At 41.8% G+C, this 18,560-nt stretch overlaps 2 protein-coding genes across 14 annotated transcripts in view; both read right to left on the bottom strand.

Moving 5' to 3' along the window:
* ARFGAP3 (ADP ribosylation factor GTPase activating protein 3) overlaps positions 1 to 2,863 on the bottom strand; it is a 35,253-nt gene extending 32,390 nt beyond the window's left edge. For all 6 annotated transcript variants that reach the window (XM_033148331.1, XM_033148333.1, XM_033148332.1 and 3 more), the window contains exon 1: positions 2,709 to 2,863. In XM_033148331.1, the coding sequence (XP_033004222.1) occupies positions 2,709 to 2,777 (69 nt within the window). In that variant the 5' untranslated portion in view covers positions 2,778 to 2,863. The remainder of the gene's footprint in view (positions 1 to 2,708) is intronic.
* Positions 2,864 to 7,484: 4,621 nt separating this feature from the next.
* The window catches only part of PACSIN2 (protein kinase C and casein kinase substrate in neurons 2), a 46,616-nt gene continuing 35,540 nt past the window's right edge, over positions 7,485 to 18,560 (bottom strand). For 3 of the 8 annotated variants that reach the window (XM_033148323.1, XM_033148322.1, XM_033148324.1), the window contains exons 7-12: positions 16,773 to 16,893; positions 15,358 to 15,363; positions 13,725 to 13,846; positions 11,037 to 11,153; positions 10,312 to 10,508; positions 7,485 to 8,440 (exon numbers count right to left, since the gene is read on the bottom strand). In XM_033148323.1, the coding sequence (XP_033004214.1) occupies positions 8,328 to 8,440; positions 10,312 to 10,508; positions 11,037 to 11,153; positions 13,725 to 13,846; positions 15,358 to 15,363; positions 16,773 to 16,893 (676 nt within the window). In that variant the 3' untranslated portion in view covers positions 7,485 to 8,327. The remainder of the gene's footprint in view (positions 8,441 to 10,311; positions 10,509 to 11,036; positions 11,154 to 13,724; positions 13,847 to 15,357; positions 15,364 to 16,772; positions 16,894 to 18,560) is intronic. The other 5 variants (XM_033148325.1, XM_033148329.1, XM_033148326.1 and 2 more) reach the window with 5 other exon arrangements.

Here is an 18,560-nt window from a genome sequence, read left to right as displayed (position 1 = left end):
TGGACTTGACTTAACCGTCCAGGGATCCTTTACCTTTACCAACAATCACAGTCAGTCTATCATTTGAAAAATGAGACTTTTAGAGCCATCTTGCCCCAAAATGGCAACTAGACATTCCGTTTTGACAACTGTAATCTTGGTTTAAGGGGCTACTTGGCACCTAGTTTATATATCTGAGTTTCTAACACTGTACCTGCAGGTGGAAGACTGTCACCTAGCTGCTTCAGACTACAGGTGAAACTGGAAAAATTAGAATATCGTGGAAAGGTTCATTTCTTTCAGTAATTCAACTTAAAAGGTGAAACTAATATATGAGATAGACTCATGATATGCAAAGCAAGATATGTCAAGCCTTTATTTGTTATAATTGTGATGATTATGGCATACAGCTGATGAGAACCCCAAATTAACAATTTCAGCTTTGGGGTTTTCATCAGCTGTGTGCCATAATCATCACTATTATAACAAATAAAGGCTTGACATATCTCACTTTGCATGTCATGAGTCTATCTCATATATTAAACTCCAGTAGCTAATGAAAACAATTGCTTACATAAATGGACTTTTCGATGATATTCTAATTTTTCAAGTTTCACCTGTATAGTCTATCTCTTTATTAGGTCACCTATCAGAACACTGTACAAAAGAAGCCCAACATGTCTAGGGCTGCAATTCTATGCACACTTACCTGGGAGTTAAGCATCTAGAACACAGTGGGCCTTCTCCAAATAAAAATGCATAGAATTGATATCCACTCTGATTTATACAAACAAAAAACATTCACTAGTATGACTGTCACCATCTGTCACCTCCTAACATGTGCAGGTGAACAGACCAGTTAACAAACATTAATATGACCCAGAACAATATACAAGCTAGTTTTTAAACTGTAAGACGTCAGAGCACCTACGAAGCCACCAGCAGAACATGTTACTTTTATCCATTCAGCAGCCTCTGAATTCCAAATCCTCCTTGTTATGATCATGTCCACACACAGTTAGCTCAAAACCACCTGACTGAAGTAACAGTAGCCTTATAATCCAACATTTGAACTTTGTGAACCCGAAGATCATATCTACTTATCACTACAGAGCTATAACAGAGCAGTAATTATTTCCAGCTAGCCCACTTGCCAGCAAACAACTTGCCAGAACCTGTTTGGCCTGCAGCGTTTTTATTTCATCATTTTATAAGATGATTTCATCATCTGGGGAGCTTTATCTGTTGTAACTCAGAACAAGTTCAGAATCACTGCTTGAACTGAACATGCTGTTTTACACATATATCCACAAACCATTAGAACAGAAGATAAAGTAACTTGACTTTGGGCACCCTAACCGATCATTATAAAATTATACAGTCATGTCAAGAGTGTGCAGGAACGAGCAAACAAAATTACATGAAGAAAATATGCGGGCAGTGCATTTTGCACTGCAGAAATAACTGCCTGCTGGAAATGCCCACATTACAGTGCTCCTCCTATTCTGAAAGGTCACTGACTCACTGTTCACCAAGAAAAAAAATGGAAAAGACAAAATCAACTACGTACAGCCCTAATTGCTAAGCCACCTCATCACTCCCTTCCATGCTGTACTTTAAAGGAATATTGCCAACAGTGACAAGGCAGACAGAACCTTGACCGTGAATTCCAGCAAAGAAAAAGGAGTGAGGAGTTCTGGGCAGGAAGCCGATGATGCACTTCACCCTACAAAAGGCAAGGGAGGAATCACAACATCAGCTCCACAATACATGGATGGATATAAATCAGGAAGGACACATCTACCTACGTTCCCCAGTTTCCCAATACTTGATCCAAGTAAATCCATGTGCCCTTTTTTCTTTTGCGTTTGGGCTTGTGCAGCAAAAAAAGAAAGCAGAAAGCAACTCTCCCAAAGCCTGTCTGCAAACAAATGCAGCAAAACCCTTAAAGGTTTCAGCCCCTTCCTCAAGTCCCTAGAAACGAAGTCATTTGCAACAGGGGGAGACCCGGGTTCCAATCCCCACATCATCCATGAAGCTCACTGGGTGATCTGATCTTGGGCCAGTCTCCCTCTCTTAGCCTGGCCTACCTCACAGGGTTGTTGCCAGGATGAAATGGGGGGAGCGGGGGGGGAGGAGAACCGTGCGCACCACTTGGAGCTCCTTGCAAGATAAAGGCAATAAATGCAAAAATAATGCATAAATGCAATAAATAAAAGAAACGAATCGGGCCACGTCTACTCGAAAGCAAGCCCCGCCTAATCGGATGGGGCTTGCTCCCTACGTACCCCGGGGTGTTAGGATCGCAAGCGCAAAGCGCCTGGCGGATAATGCGATTTGGGGGAGGGAGTTCGGGAAGCACAGCGACCCTCAGGGGTGGGGGGGGGGGCGACAATGGCCACAGAAGGTGCGAGATCACGATTGAAGAGGATCACGATCTCCGTCCGTGGGATCTTGTTCTCATCGCGCGTGTTGTGCTTTTGTCTGGTCCCTGAGACTCCTCGGGAGAGGGAGACGCGGGCCGGGCGGGAGGACTAGGGAGGGAGACGCGGGCCGGGCGGGAGGACTAGGGAGGGAGACGCGGGCCGGGCGGGAGGACTAGGGAGGGAGACGCGGGCCGGGCGGGAGGACTAGGGAGGGAGGCGGCGGAGGCGCGACGTGTCAGGGGAGAGAAGTCCGCCTCCCTCCCTCCCTCCCTCCTTCGGGCCGCCCTTGCCCCGCTTGCTTACCTTGTTCGTGGGGACGGCGCGGAGCCTCCGGAAAACGGCGCCGATGTCCTGCTTGCTGGGCTCGCACATCCTCTCTCTCGGCAGACGCGCGGCGGAGACCCCGAGGCGACGAAGACGACCAAGCCGCCTCAAGAAGCGCCGCCTCAAGCGCCACGGCAGGACTCGCAGAGGGAGGAGGGAGGAGGGAGGAGGGCGGCCAACTCGCGCGCGGGCGCCTCACACGCTCCCGCCGACGAGGCGGGCCGGGAAGGGGGCGGAGCCTCCACGCGACTCCTAGGCGCGCGCACGCCAACGTCGCGCGACGCACGTTCCGCGGAGGAGCGTCGCGAGGAACGGCTGACTTGTTGGGCGCGGATTGGGAAGGCAGGCGAGCGGGGCGGGGCGGGGCTTCCTTCGGCGAACCGGTTGGGCGCTTCGGCGTTGCCTAGACGACCGGGAGGACGGGGTTCCTTGCCTCTCGAGCCCAAGGCCCAGGGCGGGAAGGCGCCGAGAGGGTTAATGCGCGGGAGGGGGAGCGAGGAGGAAGGGGAAAGGATATAAAGGAGACACGCGAATAAAGGCGACACGGATATACGTATGAATGCTAACCAAGTGGACGGGAAAGGACCAATGCCCGTTTTCCTTTCTCACACATCCTCAAAAGAGATGCCTAATACAAAGTATCTTTTTCTAATAGTTTCCTGATCCTATAAAATACAGTGAACGTGCTCTTTTTTGGAGGGTCGGGGAGTGGAGAAATAACTGGTTTGCCTCAGGGTACATGCACTAAAACTTTCAAGATTTCAGCCCTTTCCTCAAGTCCTTAGTAATTAAGAAGAAGGGACGTTGCTGGAGGGCTTTTTCGTTACGTTGTTTACCTACATGAAAAATAAGCGCACGCTTGCGACGAAGGGGGAAGAAACCTCACGGGTTACATGTAGAGCTTCTTTCCTTCTTGCCAATTAGACAAGAAGCAGGATGTTATATGACCTGTTACAGATAGGTAGCCGTGTTGGCCTGCCATAGTCAAAACAAAATATTAAATATTAAATTAAAATTAAAAAATACTTCCAGTAGCCTGCAACTTAAAAGAAGCTGCCTGGGCACAGTGCCAAATTCTATGGAGGCCCCTAGGCAGCCAAAGTCTCAGGGGGGCCCTCGCAAATTCACTCAATGTATTTTTTGAATTTTGAAGCTCAATTGTAATTTTCTGTCTAGATCAGTATTATTTTGACCCATAGTTGCATTTGATAATCTGGCACTGGCTGGGCAAAGGGATGGAGGCCTGTCTGGTCTACCCAACGAAAAAGTCTCTCTACAGTACCCGAAAAATGTAAAAGTCAGCTTTGTTTTCCCCCCACGGTAGACTCTTACTTATCAAGTGGGCCATTGATTCATTAAAACTATTAGGCCTAAATAATTGGTTCGTTTAAGAAGCACTTAGAAATGGGTTCTTTTTAGGAGCTATCAAATCCACTTTCAGAGTTGGGCCAGTAAAAAATTATTCAGCTCCACAATTTATGCTTGGTTATATCTGCTGCTGTTGGACTCAACCTTTGGTATCCACATGCCGATGATTAGCGTGTCTGTATCAAAGGGCAATGTGGTTGTGAAACTAGCTCAAGAGGGATTCTAAACAGCAGCTGCTGAGGTAGCATTGCGATACTTCTAGCATGCTGTGCTATTTCCTGCTGTGTCTTGAGCATCAGCAGGAGTTACAAAACCACAACCCTCCCTCTTGATAGTTAATTGGATAGATAGGATGAGGACACAAGATTTCCAGTCCTGGGTGTAGTTTGTAAGTGCGCTGGCCATGTTAAATAAAAGCCAGAATTGTAGGGTTGGAGGGAACCCTGAGGGTCATCAAGATGTCCAACCGCCTGCAATAAAGGAATCTCAACATCCATGATAGATGGCCATGCCACCCCTGCTTAAAAACATCAATGGAAGGAGAGTCCACCACCTTCCAAGGGAGTCTGTTCCACTGTCACAGAGCTCTTACCGTAGAAAGTTCTTTCACATGTTTAGTCTGAATCTCCGTTCTTGTAACTTGAAGCCATTGGTTTGGGTCCTACTCTCTGGAGCAGGAGAAAACGATAGGACGAGCTTTGAAAACCATTCCTGCAACTATTTACCATAGGTCAGTTTAAACATGGGAAGAGTTGACCTGAGTTAAGGGGTTAGCACAGGGATAAGCCAACATGGTGCCTTCCAGATATTGGGCTCCTATCAGCCCCATCCAGCATGGCTAAGGTTAGGGATGATGGGCACTGGAGTCCAACATCATCTAGAGAGCATCACTTAAGCTATCCCTGCAGCACATTGGAGCACCAAGTCTGCATCTCTAAAGCAGTTGGTTCAAATCCCCGGGACGGGGTGAGCTCCCATTGCTCGGTCCCAGCTCCTGCCCACCTAGCAGTTCGAAAGCACGTGAAAAGTGCAAGTAGATAAATAGGTACCGCTCTGGCGGGAAGGTAAACGGTGTTTCTGTGTGCTGGTCTGGTTCGCCAGAAGCGGCTTTGTCATGCTGGCCACATGACCCGGAAGGTGTACGCCAACTCCCTCGGCCAATAAAGCAAGATGAGCACCACAACCCCAGAGTCATTTGCAACTGGACTTACCTGTCAGGGGTCCCTTTACCTATTTTACAGAGTTTGCATGTTTTGAAAAATAAAGTGCTGGTTTAACATATGCATAGAAATGTACTTGCCTGGTTTTGTTTTGTTTTGAAAAGAGACAGAATCCACCTGAAGCACCTGGGAAATAACAAGACTGACAGCCACACTAATCAAAACAAAATAAAAATAAAAATCCTTCCAGTAGCACCTTAGAGACCAACTAAGTTTGTTCTTCTCTAAGGTGCTACTGGAAGGAATTTTTTATTTTGTTTTGACTATGGCAGACCAACACCGCTACCTACCTGTAGCCACACTAGTACGGTATTTGATTTGCTGGTTTCTATGGATGTCAGGGAGATCAGCAGGGTACTGTGTTCCCACTGTTAAGGCAGGCTCCCTGATAGGTGACTGGGACAGGGCCTTCTCTGTAATAGAGCCTTGGCTTATTTTCACCCCTGTCCACAACCAAACCTTTTAAGAGTCACTGATCTGTTGTTGTTGTTGTTCAGCATTCCTCTATTCACCATTTGTTTTATCTCAAGATATTCATGCCTGAACAGAAATACATTTTGCTCTATGCTTGCCTAGTGTAATGGGTCTGCGCTTTGCCTAATCTGTATTTTGAGACAGCATTTCTTCCAAAGTATATTTGACTGTTTCACTCCTTTTGTAGGCATACAGTCGTGCCTCGGGTTACGTACCTGATCCGTTCCAGGGTGCTGTTCGCACCCTGAAAAGTCTGTAACCCAAGCAGCGATATCGCGCTTCTGCATGTGCCGCGAAACCCAGAAGTAAACACTTCCAGGTTTGCCGCGTTCGTAACCAGCAGCGAATGCAACATGAGGTACCACTGTACTTTGATAGCTGGAGGGCAGGACTGTAATGTGTGCATTGCTGGGACAAATAGTACTTCTACTTATCATTATGCATAAACCAAACAGTAATTTTTGACTATTTATCTCAAGGTGCAACGAACAAAAAATACAGCACTTTCAGTAAAGAGAGAGAGAGAGAAGTACTTTCACAGTAAATTTGTGTTCAGCGTATTTAAGATTTTTTATTATTTTTAAAATAGTGTACTATACAGAAAAATACTCCAGACTTATTTTTCACCACTTGTGGCAAATCTACTGTTCATGAACAATTATGCTGGAATATTATGATGGCAGCAATCCAATACTTAACCTTATACAATTGAACTTCGTGTGTTAATAAATATATTGATCTCCAAAAGCAAATGTAATACCAGGAGCACTTACAGCATTTTAATTCTCAAAAAAAAATTTTCAATTACAGTGTAGTTCCCTAAAATAGCATTTCTATTTACCTGATAAGATTTAGATTTTCTATAAAGCAACTTGTTCCAACATGTTCACAATCCAGCTATTTGATCTCTTACAAATGTATACAATTTCACACTTTTACAGTTGATTTGCAATTGCAAATAAGTAGATTTTACAGTGTTCTGCTACAATAATCCACAGTGGGGCTGCTGCGAGTTTATATTTGGAGCCACGGTTCTACCTACAAATATTAATATTAGGGTGTAACTACTATGTTCACCTTATTTGAGAATCAAAGTCACATAATACTTAGGCCTCACTGCAGCGTACTGTGGATGCAGGGCCCACAGAAGGATCCCAGGAATGCATAGCGGAAGAGGGGTCTTCTCCCCCACCCCCAAGTGTGCCAGGCCTTTACAAGGAGTGGGAATCTTGTGCATACCTTGCAACTCCCATGCAGCTCTCACTCCTCCACTTCAGTCAAGGAAAGTGAGGTTGGGGTGGACAGGGACGTATTATGTGCGCATGCAGGTCTCTCCCTCCTGAAATCACTCCATATGGAAGAGGGTCAAAACTGAGCTCTTATATCCTTATGACAATCCCTCCCAACTACTATATCCACAGTGGACTGGGTTGAGCAGCTGATCTACTTTATGTTTAAATGAGTATGCACTGCCAAAGCACAATTTAAATATGTTATAATTTAAATGGCTTGCTCTAAAGCTGCAACTTCCCACTGACGGGGATAGCAAACTCACATTTACTAGTGCTGGACTCCACCTTAATGCATAGACAATAGGCTGGCTAATGCTCTTTAAACATTTGAATATCAAATTATATATACACATATGCACAACTTAAAGAGCATCTCAATAAAAAAGCATTAATCTATTTTACAGTCTTTTGCTTGAAAAAATAATCTTCGTATACGTTTCCAAATCGCACAAAATCATTAACATCTTGCAAAATGTAAATTTCTCAGCAAGAATATGATGGAAATAGGTTTAAATATTATACTTTTAGAAATCTACTTGAAGTCATAATTTGGAAAATTCATGTTTCTGGTGCCAAAATGCATCAATGGCATTCAAGAAACCCAAACGAACATTTGCAGACAATATGCTACAATGTTCTGTAACAGGCCCAATTTGGCATTTTACACCATTAAGGCATGCTAATAACATGGAAAAGTTAACAGTACAATGTAAACTGAGAAATAATCAAATTCATGAACCAGGCATGAAAAGATGGCAGGCTACATAGTCTTTAAATTAAAAAAAATGCATCTTTCAAATATTGCTAAGAACAGATAAAAAATTGCAATTAAAAAAACAAGTTGCAATTTATTGCAAATTATTATAGGTCACTTAAAAGAAGTGATTTAAACAAGAATCAATGCAAGCCACCACCCAGGAAACTGGGACTGAGGCAGTAGCAAATTTGAAAATATACATAAGGCATGATAAAACTGTAAATTGGCAATAAGTTCTGAAAATATCATTTTCTTGCCAACTAAATTTCCACTCTGGCCTGGTTATTTTGTGCTGTGCATAAGCTGCCAACCTTTCCCCAGTTTCAGTCTGAATTGTTATCTTGTCCCCTGGGAACAGATCTTTCAATCCATCATTCATTTGCAGTAAAGGAAATATATACAATTTCAACACATTTCAGTTCTCTTCACGGCAGGCCACCAACTTCATACTGACTGACAATTACTACAGCACTTCTACAATTCTTTGTCACTGGATTGTCTCAACATAGTTTGCGGGATAGAGTCCAACTTGTCCATTGTCCAAGCGGCCTTTGCACCAGCCTTGTTCGTCTTCATCTTCTATTTTAGTTAGCTCTTCCCCTGTGAGGAGAGAAAGTAATTTCAGAACCCAAAAAATAGCTACTCCCCTGGAGTGTTTAAGGAAAATGAGTCTTCCCATTGCAGTTATAGTACTGCCTCTTTGCCCCAATAAGCACCAGAGAATTAGAAATCTGTGGTTTATTACACTGCTTCTCCCATCCGTTCAAAAATAGTAATACTAAAAGCATCCATTGAAGCATCATGTTAACTGGATAAAAAACACCAGATATCATTTTATTATTATTAATTATTATTATTAATTATTATTATTATTATTAGAATTAGAATTTATATACTGCCCTATGCCTGTAGGTATCGGGAGATTAGTTGCTACCAGTTCCGAGTGCAGGACCAGCTAGACAGACACAGCTGTGTAATGTCAATGTGTGTATAAGACAGTGGTCCTGGGGGGGGGAGTGTTGATTTTTGTAGGGAAATGTTTCTGGACAGGCCTGGGATAAGAAGGTTGCAGAGCAGGTTTAAATCCCCTAGAAAAAAGAGGGAAATGTTTATGATCATTCAAATGGGTGGTGAGTAGAACTAGGCATTGAGAATTCAACGGGACAGGACCAAAATTCAGAGATGCCAAAGACATTTGAGATAAACCCACGAATGCTGGACTGTTCCAAGCCAATCTAGAGTGCTTGGCGTTTGAGGAGACCATCAATATTTTGGTCATAACACTTATCTCTGGTAAAAACTCTACAAGGAGAACAGCAGAGGGCATACTGAAGGTGTTGGGGCACAGTACATCAAAGAGGATATGGAGTCTGGAGAAATCACCTTTTGTTTAAGTGTATTTGCCAAGGCAAAGTTTGCTTCGTAAACAGGATTGCTAAAAAGAAACCTCAATGACTGCTACTGGAACCCAGCCTCTTTTCCAAAATGATTTGGGCGTGAGCAAGTTTACTGATGATACCAAATTATTCAAAGTGGGTGAATCCAAACTGGGTGAATGGGCAGTAAAACAGCAAATATAATTAAATGTAAACAAGTAGAAAGTGATACCCACTGGGGCAAAACAATCCTAATATCACATATACACTCACGGGGAACAAAGTGGCAGTGACTGACCAGGAACAGGAAAGCTCTATTAAGATTTTGGCCCTGTGTGCCACAGCTGTAAAAAGGTGAATACCATGGAATGGGGTTGAAAACAAAACTGGGAATATCATAATGCCGTTATACAAATATATGGTGCAAATGCACTTTGACTACTGGCATTTAATCTGATAAAGGATACATACTGTAGAAGTGAAAAGGGTTCAGAAATGGGCAACCAAAATGATCAAGGGGCTGGAACAACTCCCTTGTGAGGAAAGCTTAAAACATTTGGGAGCTTTGCTTTAGAGAAAGGACGAGTAATGAAGGACATGATAGAGGCATATCAAATTATGTATGGGGTGGAGAAAGTTTTCTTTCTCTTTCTTATACTACTAGAACCTGCGGTCATTCCATGAAGCAGAACGGTGGGAGATTCAAAATGGAATACTTCATCACACCACAAAAGCTAGGGAATTTGGTTCCACAAATTGTAGTGTTGTCCACAAACTTGGATGGGTTTAAGTTGGTGATCAGGCCAATTCATGAGGGTTAAGGTTACCAAGGCTAACATTGTACCTTCCCTGTCAGAGGGAGGCTGCATTCTAGTCCTGCTTGCAGGCTTTCCTTAGGCAGCTGGTTGGCCACTGTGAGAACAGAATGCTGGACTGGATGGGTCCTTGGTCTGATCCTGCAGCCAGGCTCTTACGGTCTGGCACTGATTCCTATGTACCTTTGCCATTTGCTATTCTGTTTCAGGCAGCTAATTTGTTTTGGGCCAATCCTGCCTTGCATCTTTTTATGGCAGGAAAAAAGTAAAGGGTATTTACCAGTCTTGAAACTGAGTTCATCAAGCTCTTGACCCTCATAGTCATACAATGCCCGTACTCTAACTTCCATTGTAGGGGAAGTATCCTCATCAAATGGATTTGTTTCTGGTGGAGCATCATTGGATGAAAAAGGATTGTTGGTCTCCTCATCAGACCAGTCCGCCGAGTAACTTTGGTTTTTCTCCGAGCTGCTAACACTAAACACACAAGAAAAATTCTGTTAGCTTCCCTGACAGTAGCTTGGCAGGGGGTGGGATATCTAGAATCATCAGCGCTGCGCCACCAGGGGCACCTGCTTAGCAATGCCGTGCTTTGCCCATTTTCACATAACAGTGCCCTTAGAGACAATAAGAGTGAACATAGAGGTTATTTACCACCAAGAGAAACATCAAGGCCAACATATTCATTTGAGGGGGGGAAAACATTAAACGGTGAGAAAGGGGAGGGGGGAACACCTAGTGAGCACAGCCAGTAGCAAAGATCCAGCAGTAGTTTCAAAGCACATGACCACAGTTAACTTTTGTGGAACCAGTGAAGGAAAACCAACCAGAAAACAAAACAGTGAAGGAGCATTGGGAGGTTAGTCGGGTTTGCAACAAAATAACCGTTCAACAAGGACTTCATGCATTGTGCAACATAAGGCTTTTGTAGAAACCCGGAGTTGGAAACCCTGGATAGGAAAAGTGTAAGTATAAAAAACAGTTTGAGAACCGTCTTTCACCAACTTTTTGATTTTATTGTCCTCCTTTTCACTGACAGTACTTCCAGTATCCTCTTCATCTTCAAAGGGATTGTAACTTGACTGAACTGACTGCACTGTGTCACCCGGAACACTAACACTGCTATTTGGGAGAGAAAAATCATGAAGGTGACCCTACCATTTCACAGAGTCAATATACATGCAATTATTAAGAGAGCCATGCACATCCTTCTCTTTGGATGCCTTACCTTTCCAACACTTCCTTAAAATGAAAACACAACTCCCATTCTGCCTAAGCCATTTCCAACTTATTTCGCTACAGACACACTTAAGATTCAGTGTCACAAGTGTCTGACCTGCCACTATAGAAGCCAGCCTAGGATCCCAGTTTCAAGCTGGTTTCTGAGCAAATAATGCTTAGCAATAAGAATGGATACACTGATTCTGATTCACATCAAATCATAGTTAGCACTAGCCAGGGAAGTATGGAGTGCACAAAGTGGGCCGTGCGCTCCAAATCAGTCTTGATAGCAAGGACTCTAGAAAGTACAGCAATTAATACCATTTTAAAGGTTACAGTGCATGTTTACATACTGAAGTCACCACTCAGACAAGCCTAACACACACAGGACGGCTGTAACATACCCTAATGTTATTTTGGGGGTGAGATGGATAGACCAAGGTTAAGGGATGTGGGAATTATGTATAAGTTAAATATGTTCCCATGGAGAGTTTATTTCTCACAGCAGAACTAAGAATAAAACATAATAAAACAAACTAAAACTTGTTAAGAGCCATATGCTTATTAGAGTATGATATTCACACACAATGGGATTTACAGTGGAACCCTGGGTTACGCACCCCCCGTGTAGCGGACGTTCGAGTTGTGAACGCCCGCAACCCAGAAGTGTTTCCAGAGCGCGCATGACCCCCGGATGCACAGAAGCTCTCAAATTGCACTTCTTCTGGGGTTTTTTTTTGTGCGTTTGTGATACGCACGCCCATGTTACATAGCGTGACCCGGAACGGATCGCTTACCTAACCCGGGGTACCACTGTATATGACCATTCCCTGATTTATGGTACAGCACAGGGCAGCCTGTAAATGAGTTGGAGTGTATGTCCAAGTCCTCCACTGTTCACCCTCATTACTGATAAAGTTCAGTCCCCCTGCCCCGCCCCCTCATTTTGAACTACTGGAGAAATATGTACTTTATAATACATAACAGAGCCAACCCTTCCTGTACTGTACATACTGGATAAACGAGTGTCTGACTCGTAATGCCACAAACAAGAATTGGTAACAATGCTAGTTCATACAATATGTTTTACTCCAACGTAATTTATTTATTAAATTTATATCCCACCCTTCCTTCCGAAGGAGCCCAGTCTCAACCAGTCTCTATGACACATCCACATGGGTATCTTAGGGTGTTACTGGAGCACTAGCAGCAGCACCTCCCTTACGGATAATATCCGGAATCCATGTTTGCCTGGTATCCCCACACAGGCAGACAGGTGAGGACAGCGAAGCATCTGTTTTAACAGGTCCTTAGTATGACCATGTTAGAGGTGGCTAAATCTTTGGCCTACAATTTTTTATCTGCTCCCTCAAATATTTCAGTCCTATGCCCCCGTCTCTAACTCGTGGTAAATAATTGGTTCACCATTCTCATCAATATTATGGATCTGGAAGTAGAAGCATTCCTGAATTATTGGCAAATGAATGTATCTGAAGACAACACCTTATCAATGACTGCTTACTATTTAGGATAGAAAAAATATTGTTCCTTTATGGAAGGTGGGGGGGGATCTTTCAAACACTATATGTTGCTGATCATCCCTGGGAATTGGTCACGCTTGCTGCTGAGCCAAAAGTTTTTTCTCCTGCTCTATGGCTCAGCTGAGCAAAGTCTGCATTTGAGAGGAACCAAAACTGGCAGTGTCCATCGTTTTCGGAGCAGAGGAATCTCAGGCCGAGAGCCCTTAGGTGACACTCTGGGCCCTTTTATCTTGCTCTTTCCCCATTTCACATCCCTCACCACCAGCTCAGCTCTGTGCCTCCTTGAGAGTTTTGGCTTAGCTGGAATATGCCCTTGAAATGCGCTAAACCCTCTGGGTGGAGAGCTTTGTCTGCAGAAACCTAATATGTAACTGCAACATAGCCTAGAGTGCCACATCCCCACCCCAACCCCATGAAGACTGCTTATGAAGAAAAACAACCCTTGAGCTAAAAAAAAAAGATTCACTACTCCTTATCTGTTACCTCAGCTGGTCAAACTTTAACTGCAAAAATCCCAGAACAACAAATCCCAGAAACAGATGCTACCTTTCAAAGCTGTACTAAAAGTTCTTTAAAGCTTCTATTATACCGCAGCTATACCTAGTTCTAAGCAATTTCATAAGTGAATGACCAATGCCTAATTTCTCATAGCAAATCTTCTGTATGGGCACTAAATCCCATATCCAAACTACTGCAACATCTCCCAGTTCAGTCAGTCATTCACTTCTTCCCATAGTAAGGGAGCAGGAGAGGGGCCCAGGAATAAACATGTCAGCTCAAGCCCACTCCCAATCGCTCCTTATGGGGAAATATGTCTGAATAGAGCCTAGACTAATTTTCCAAAACTACATTATTTCCAGTATGATCCAAAATACGACCATTTGATACTCAGCAATTAGTGCTAAAAGATAATGGGCTCATGATCATGTACCTGCTGTTTTTGTTGTGCTGTGGAACTGGTTCTGTCTGGTTAATACCAGTCAGAGTTACCCCATCTGTAGCTTTCTTCTTCTCTCTTCTACTAAGAGTGCGATTCAGATCAGCTGACCAGTCCTAGAAAATGTAAGTGAGAAAAGGCGTTTTGCATCAGCTTATTTCCAGAGACCAACCCCCACTCTGCGGTCAAAGGGGCAATGTCCTTTGTGTGTCTTAACCCTGATTCTAGTTGTATGTCATTAATATTTGTATTATAGCTAATAATAACTGAGGGGGAGGTTATTGCTTTACCTTACATACAATGGTATGTATTTTTGAGGTTTTATATTGTAAACCACCCTGTGGTCTTTGGATGAAGGGTGGTATAAAAAGAACAACAACCACCCTGTCACCTTAGCCTGGAGGAATTCATTGTCGGGCAACATATGCTGGCAAAATCTAGCAAACAAGGACAAAATGCCTTTGCCCCATGTTCTCAGTGACACAATCTTTTTAATGTCCCACTTTATACCCAACTTGGGATTTCCTGGAATTGCTAAAGCTTAATTTTCCTTCTTTTCCTAGTTCAGTCAAGGCAACACTGCATTGCTGCCGAATTGGCTATGGAGAGTAAAGTTTAAGAGTCCTTATAAGTAGCACTGTAGCATAATAAACCATTTTAAGGCAATCCTTCCGTTAAGATTCACCTGGAAATGGTAATTTCAGGACTAGTTCACTCTTTGGAGAGCCATTGTTTCCTAAACTATAACTGATGATAGATGCCTGAAATCAGATGAATCCAGGGCTGCCTTGCTACGAGGGCACTCTGCTAAATCAGCTTTCCAAATTCCCAGCCAGGTGCCCATTTTTGTACCTCTGAATTTTAAGCAATTTCAGAGGGTTTGGTTAGGATATATAGTCTGACTAGACTTCCAGCTTTGGGTGTATTTTCTGCATCCCTACACTCAGTTGTCACCACATAGTGAAGCCTCACTGTGGTCAAGGAAAGTCTTCCCTTTCAACCTCTTGGATTTTATCCTGACACTAGCATTTCACGGTTTCAGATAGAGCAGAAGGAAGCAAAGATATAACCCACTGTTTTCTGACCATCAGTGTATCTGTGCAGCACTTTGCAATGGTAAACCCTGCTCAAAAGAGCTTGCAGCTTTCCAGCTTCGACTGCTTCATGTCCCTCTTTCCTCATACTAAATGCCAAAGGTCCACTATGCAGCCTTCTCTGAATCAGTGCTGCCTTATTTTTCATCCCTCTCTACACCTCCCCACTCTGGGGCACCTTTTCTGGGTGCCTTGGCAGAAAGGCAGTATATAATTAAATATGAGCTAACCTAGCTTTTTGTTTTACTTTCTCAACAAAAACTCTAGCTTCTGGAAAAGCTTTGATCTCACAGCTGTTGCTTCCTCCAAACTACCTTAATTCAAATTATTTCTTAAATCCTTGGAAGAAATTAAAATTCCTCAATTGAAAATTGTTTCTAAGTAGCAAGGAAAATTACGTACACGGTACACAGGAAGTAACCATTCACAAAGAAAATTGTACAAATAGCTTGTGTCATTTGACATGTTTTAATGACCATTTAGGCAGTCTGAGTTATAGAATTAGCTGTAAGTAAATCTGGAAAAAAACTTACTTCATCCTTGTTGCATGAAAAATAAACATACAGTATTTGTTAGGAGAGCATTTTATTTTAACCATTTTAAAGCCTGTCATTCATTTAAAAAAAAAAAAAAAGAAGAAGCTTCCAGCTTAGAGTTTAAAGCAAAAAAAATTAAATGCAAACAGTAGAACAGATGGGGAAACAAGCTATAACATCACATCTATAACATGTAATTTCCATTTTGGATAGTGCTTCACAATTGCATACCCAACACAGAATATGTACAGAACATATATTAGTATAATTTATAGCACAGTTCTCTGAGTGTTTACGCAGAAGTAGGCCTGATTGTATTCAGTGAAGTTTACTCTGGGTAAGTGTGCAAAAGATTGAAGCCTTAAGTTTAAATCCATTTTCCAGCTTTATTCCACCAAGAAGAAGAATACTAGAAAAACTGAAGAGTATTTTATCAATCCAGCTGATTTTAAATAATGTTTTAAACATTGGTTTATTTTTTGTAACCTGCCCCGGGGCCTTAGGGCAAAGGGTGGGTAGTAAATTATAATAATTTCAAAATGGAATTTCTAAAATGCAATTGTGGTTGAGTCCAGGTAAGATAAATCCATAGTTCTCTTGCCAGAAATGTAAATATCTGCAACTACATAACCTTCTTACAACAGTCTTAAAAAATAGCATAAAGCAGTGTTAAATTACTATTTGCATAATATCTAGCTCACAATGAAGAAACATTATCAAGGCAGCAATAATTTGCTAACATTATCCTAATAGTACATGGCAGCACTTTGGTTTCTTACATGCTTTTTCACATAGGGTCTTTGGTAAAAAGATCTGCTGTAGCTTACACTGAATGCTGTAATGCATTTGTATTGGAAGCCATTTAAAAAGGGCATAGATTTCACACCACTCTAAAATAAAACAGCAACATGAGGATAATATTTAACTTATTTAATTCGTAGTGTACTCTTCTAAATAAGTACGTGAGCCAAATATGATCAGGATTCCAAAGGAGAATCTCTCAACTAGCTAAGTCACAACCAGAACCATAAAACTGCTGGTTAATTCTGAATACAGAAACGTTACAACAGGGGTTGCCTTCTGCCCACCAGTCGCTCCTATGATACCTGGCAAATGTCCAGTAATTGTTATTTCAAAATTAGTCTGCTATTCTTACTCAGTTCCTCTTTGCACTAGCATAGCCTCTCGTACACTGAACATGCCTCCTTCAACATATCCACATTTCCCTGGAAGACAGCCACCCTCCTGCCACCCATTCCAAAGAGAGGAGAGTCACAAAGAGCTTCCCTCTGTGAGAGTGTGGCAGCCATGGAAGATGTAGGTGCCTTTTTCCCCACTGAGGGTGGGGGCATGCCAGCACCATTTTGTAGTCCAACCAGAAAAAAGGCTGCAATAGATGATAAAGTCCTTACCTCAAACTGGGGCCAGTTCATGGACATGCCTGGACCATGATTAGCTCTAAACCACCTCAGATCTTCAACGGTATCCGCTGCTTTGATGTTCTGCTCCAATTCACGATAGATATTTTTATAGCTGTTAAGTAATACATACTGATTTAGAAGTTGCAATGAGCAAATCAGAAAGGTTTCAACTATACAATGTTTTGCCTAGGTATTATTATATAACGTCTGCAAGAAGTTCAGTACAATACAGACATGTAGGAGAGAGAAAATGAAGTAGTATCTTTTTAATCAGATCTATAAACAGCTGATAATATTTTCATACCACTGTTTTAACAAAAATATTAACCTTTTATATGCAGTTAAACATATTCATCATCAACTAAAAGAGAGAACTTTGTTGCTTCAGCCCACATTAGTCAATCTGGATGGAAAGCACAAAACAGATCAACTGTAAAATTAGTGCAAACTTTATTATGAGAGTATTTCCCAAGGGCAAGGTGAATTCTGTTATTAGATCTGCACATCTATACTAGGCATTTCACTGTAGCACCAACAGACTTACTATATGGCATTACTACTTAAATATGAACTAGCAGAGAGAAACATTTGACAAATGTTTAACACACAGGCTGTTTTTTTACTAACAAGGGGATTGGGTCAGTGCTTGCACTACTGCACTGCACACTTCAGTGATAAAACTGAGTCTAGCAACATACCTGCATCCATTTTAGCCTGACAACTGAGGGGGAGAAAAATCCTAAAAATAAGAAGTTTACTTTATAGTTTAATCAAGTAATAATAAGCAAAAAAAAATAAAAATCTGCTGCATGTTTTTTAGCTGTTAAACATATTTTCTAGAGGAGTATAAGCAGTTGATGAATAATATTTGGGGGGGGAACCACTTTGAAGCTGGGTGTGAGCAAGGGCATCTTTCAGCGACCAATTGTATTTAGAAGTATTTAAGATTTTAATTCCTTTACCTATCTGTCTTTGGGGATAGGATAGGTTGTATATAACACTGTCATACAATTGGTTTTTCCTCAATGGAAAGATTAGTGTTGTGCCTCAGTGTGTGTGCGCCAGTATACAGAAGAGCCTGTATTCTATATGTGAACTATTTTTAAGAAGAAGTTTATTTTAAGCTTAATGAAAGTTTTTATTTGTTTCAATGAAAACTCTGCTTAAATAATTCCCGCTGCGCGTCAAGGAGTTGGAAGTTTTTCTAGAGAAAATACCCTCTACCCTCCCATTGTCATAAACTCACTCAAGTTGATCTTTACAACCGTCTAGCCGACTAATCTATTAAAAGCCTTTATAACATTGCCCTGCATAATTTTTAAAATTATTTTAATTACTTTATTAAAGGTACTTTAATAAAACACTCTACCTACCTATATCTCCCACACAGGGGACTCACCTTTGGGTTGTATTTGTTTAAAAACGATCTTAATATTCTATAAATAAACTGCTGTTACTCATTCTTGGACCGTGTGGTGAAGGGTGGAGTAATAAAGAAACAAACAATCCTTTTGGGAATGTTATGAGCATAAAATTTGGGGTAGACCATTATCATAACGTTATAAAGCATATGCATTTAATACTATTTATAATTATTACATTTATATCTGTTTTATGATTTATTTATTCCTTAATAAGCCTGTTAGTATTGTTAACTAAATTAAATCACATTTATTAATATTTACCATTCTGTTCCTAGCTTGTCAACATCATGTTTTCTAATTGTTACTTTCTACTTAATAAACAAACAAGCAGTTTCAAAAAGTACTAACTACAGCG

The sequence above is a fragment of the Lacerta agilis genome, chromosome 5, assembly GCF_009819535.1.
Source record: "Lacerta agilis isolate rLacAgi1 chromosome 5, rLacAgi1.pri, whole genome shotgun sequence".
Lineage (NCBI taxonomy): Eukaryota > Metazoa > Chordata > Lepidosauria > Squamata > Lacertidae > Lacerta > Lacerta agilis.
The sequence above is the reverse complement of the archived record's forward strand: the minus strand, read 5'-3'. Positions and strand labels throughout refer to the sequence as shown.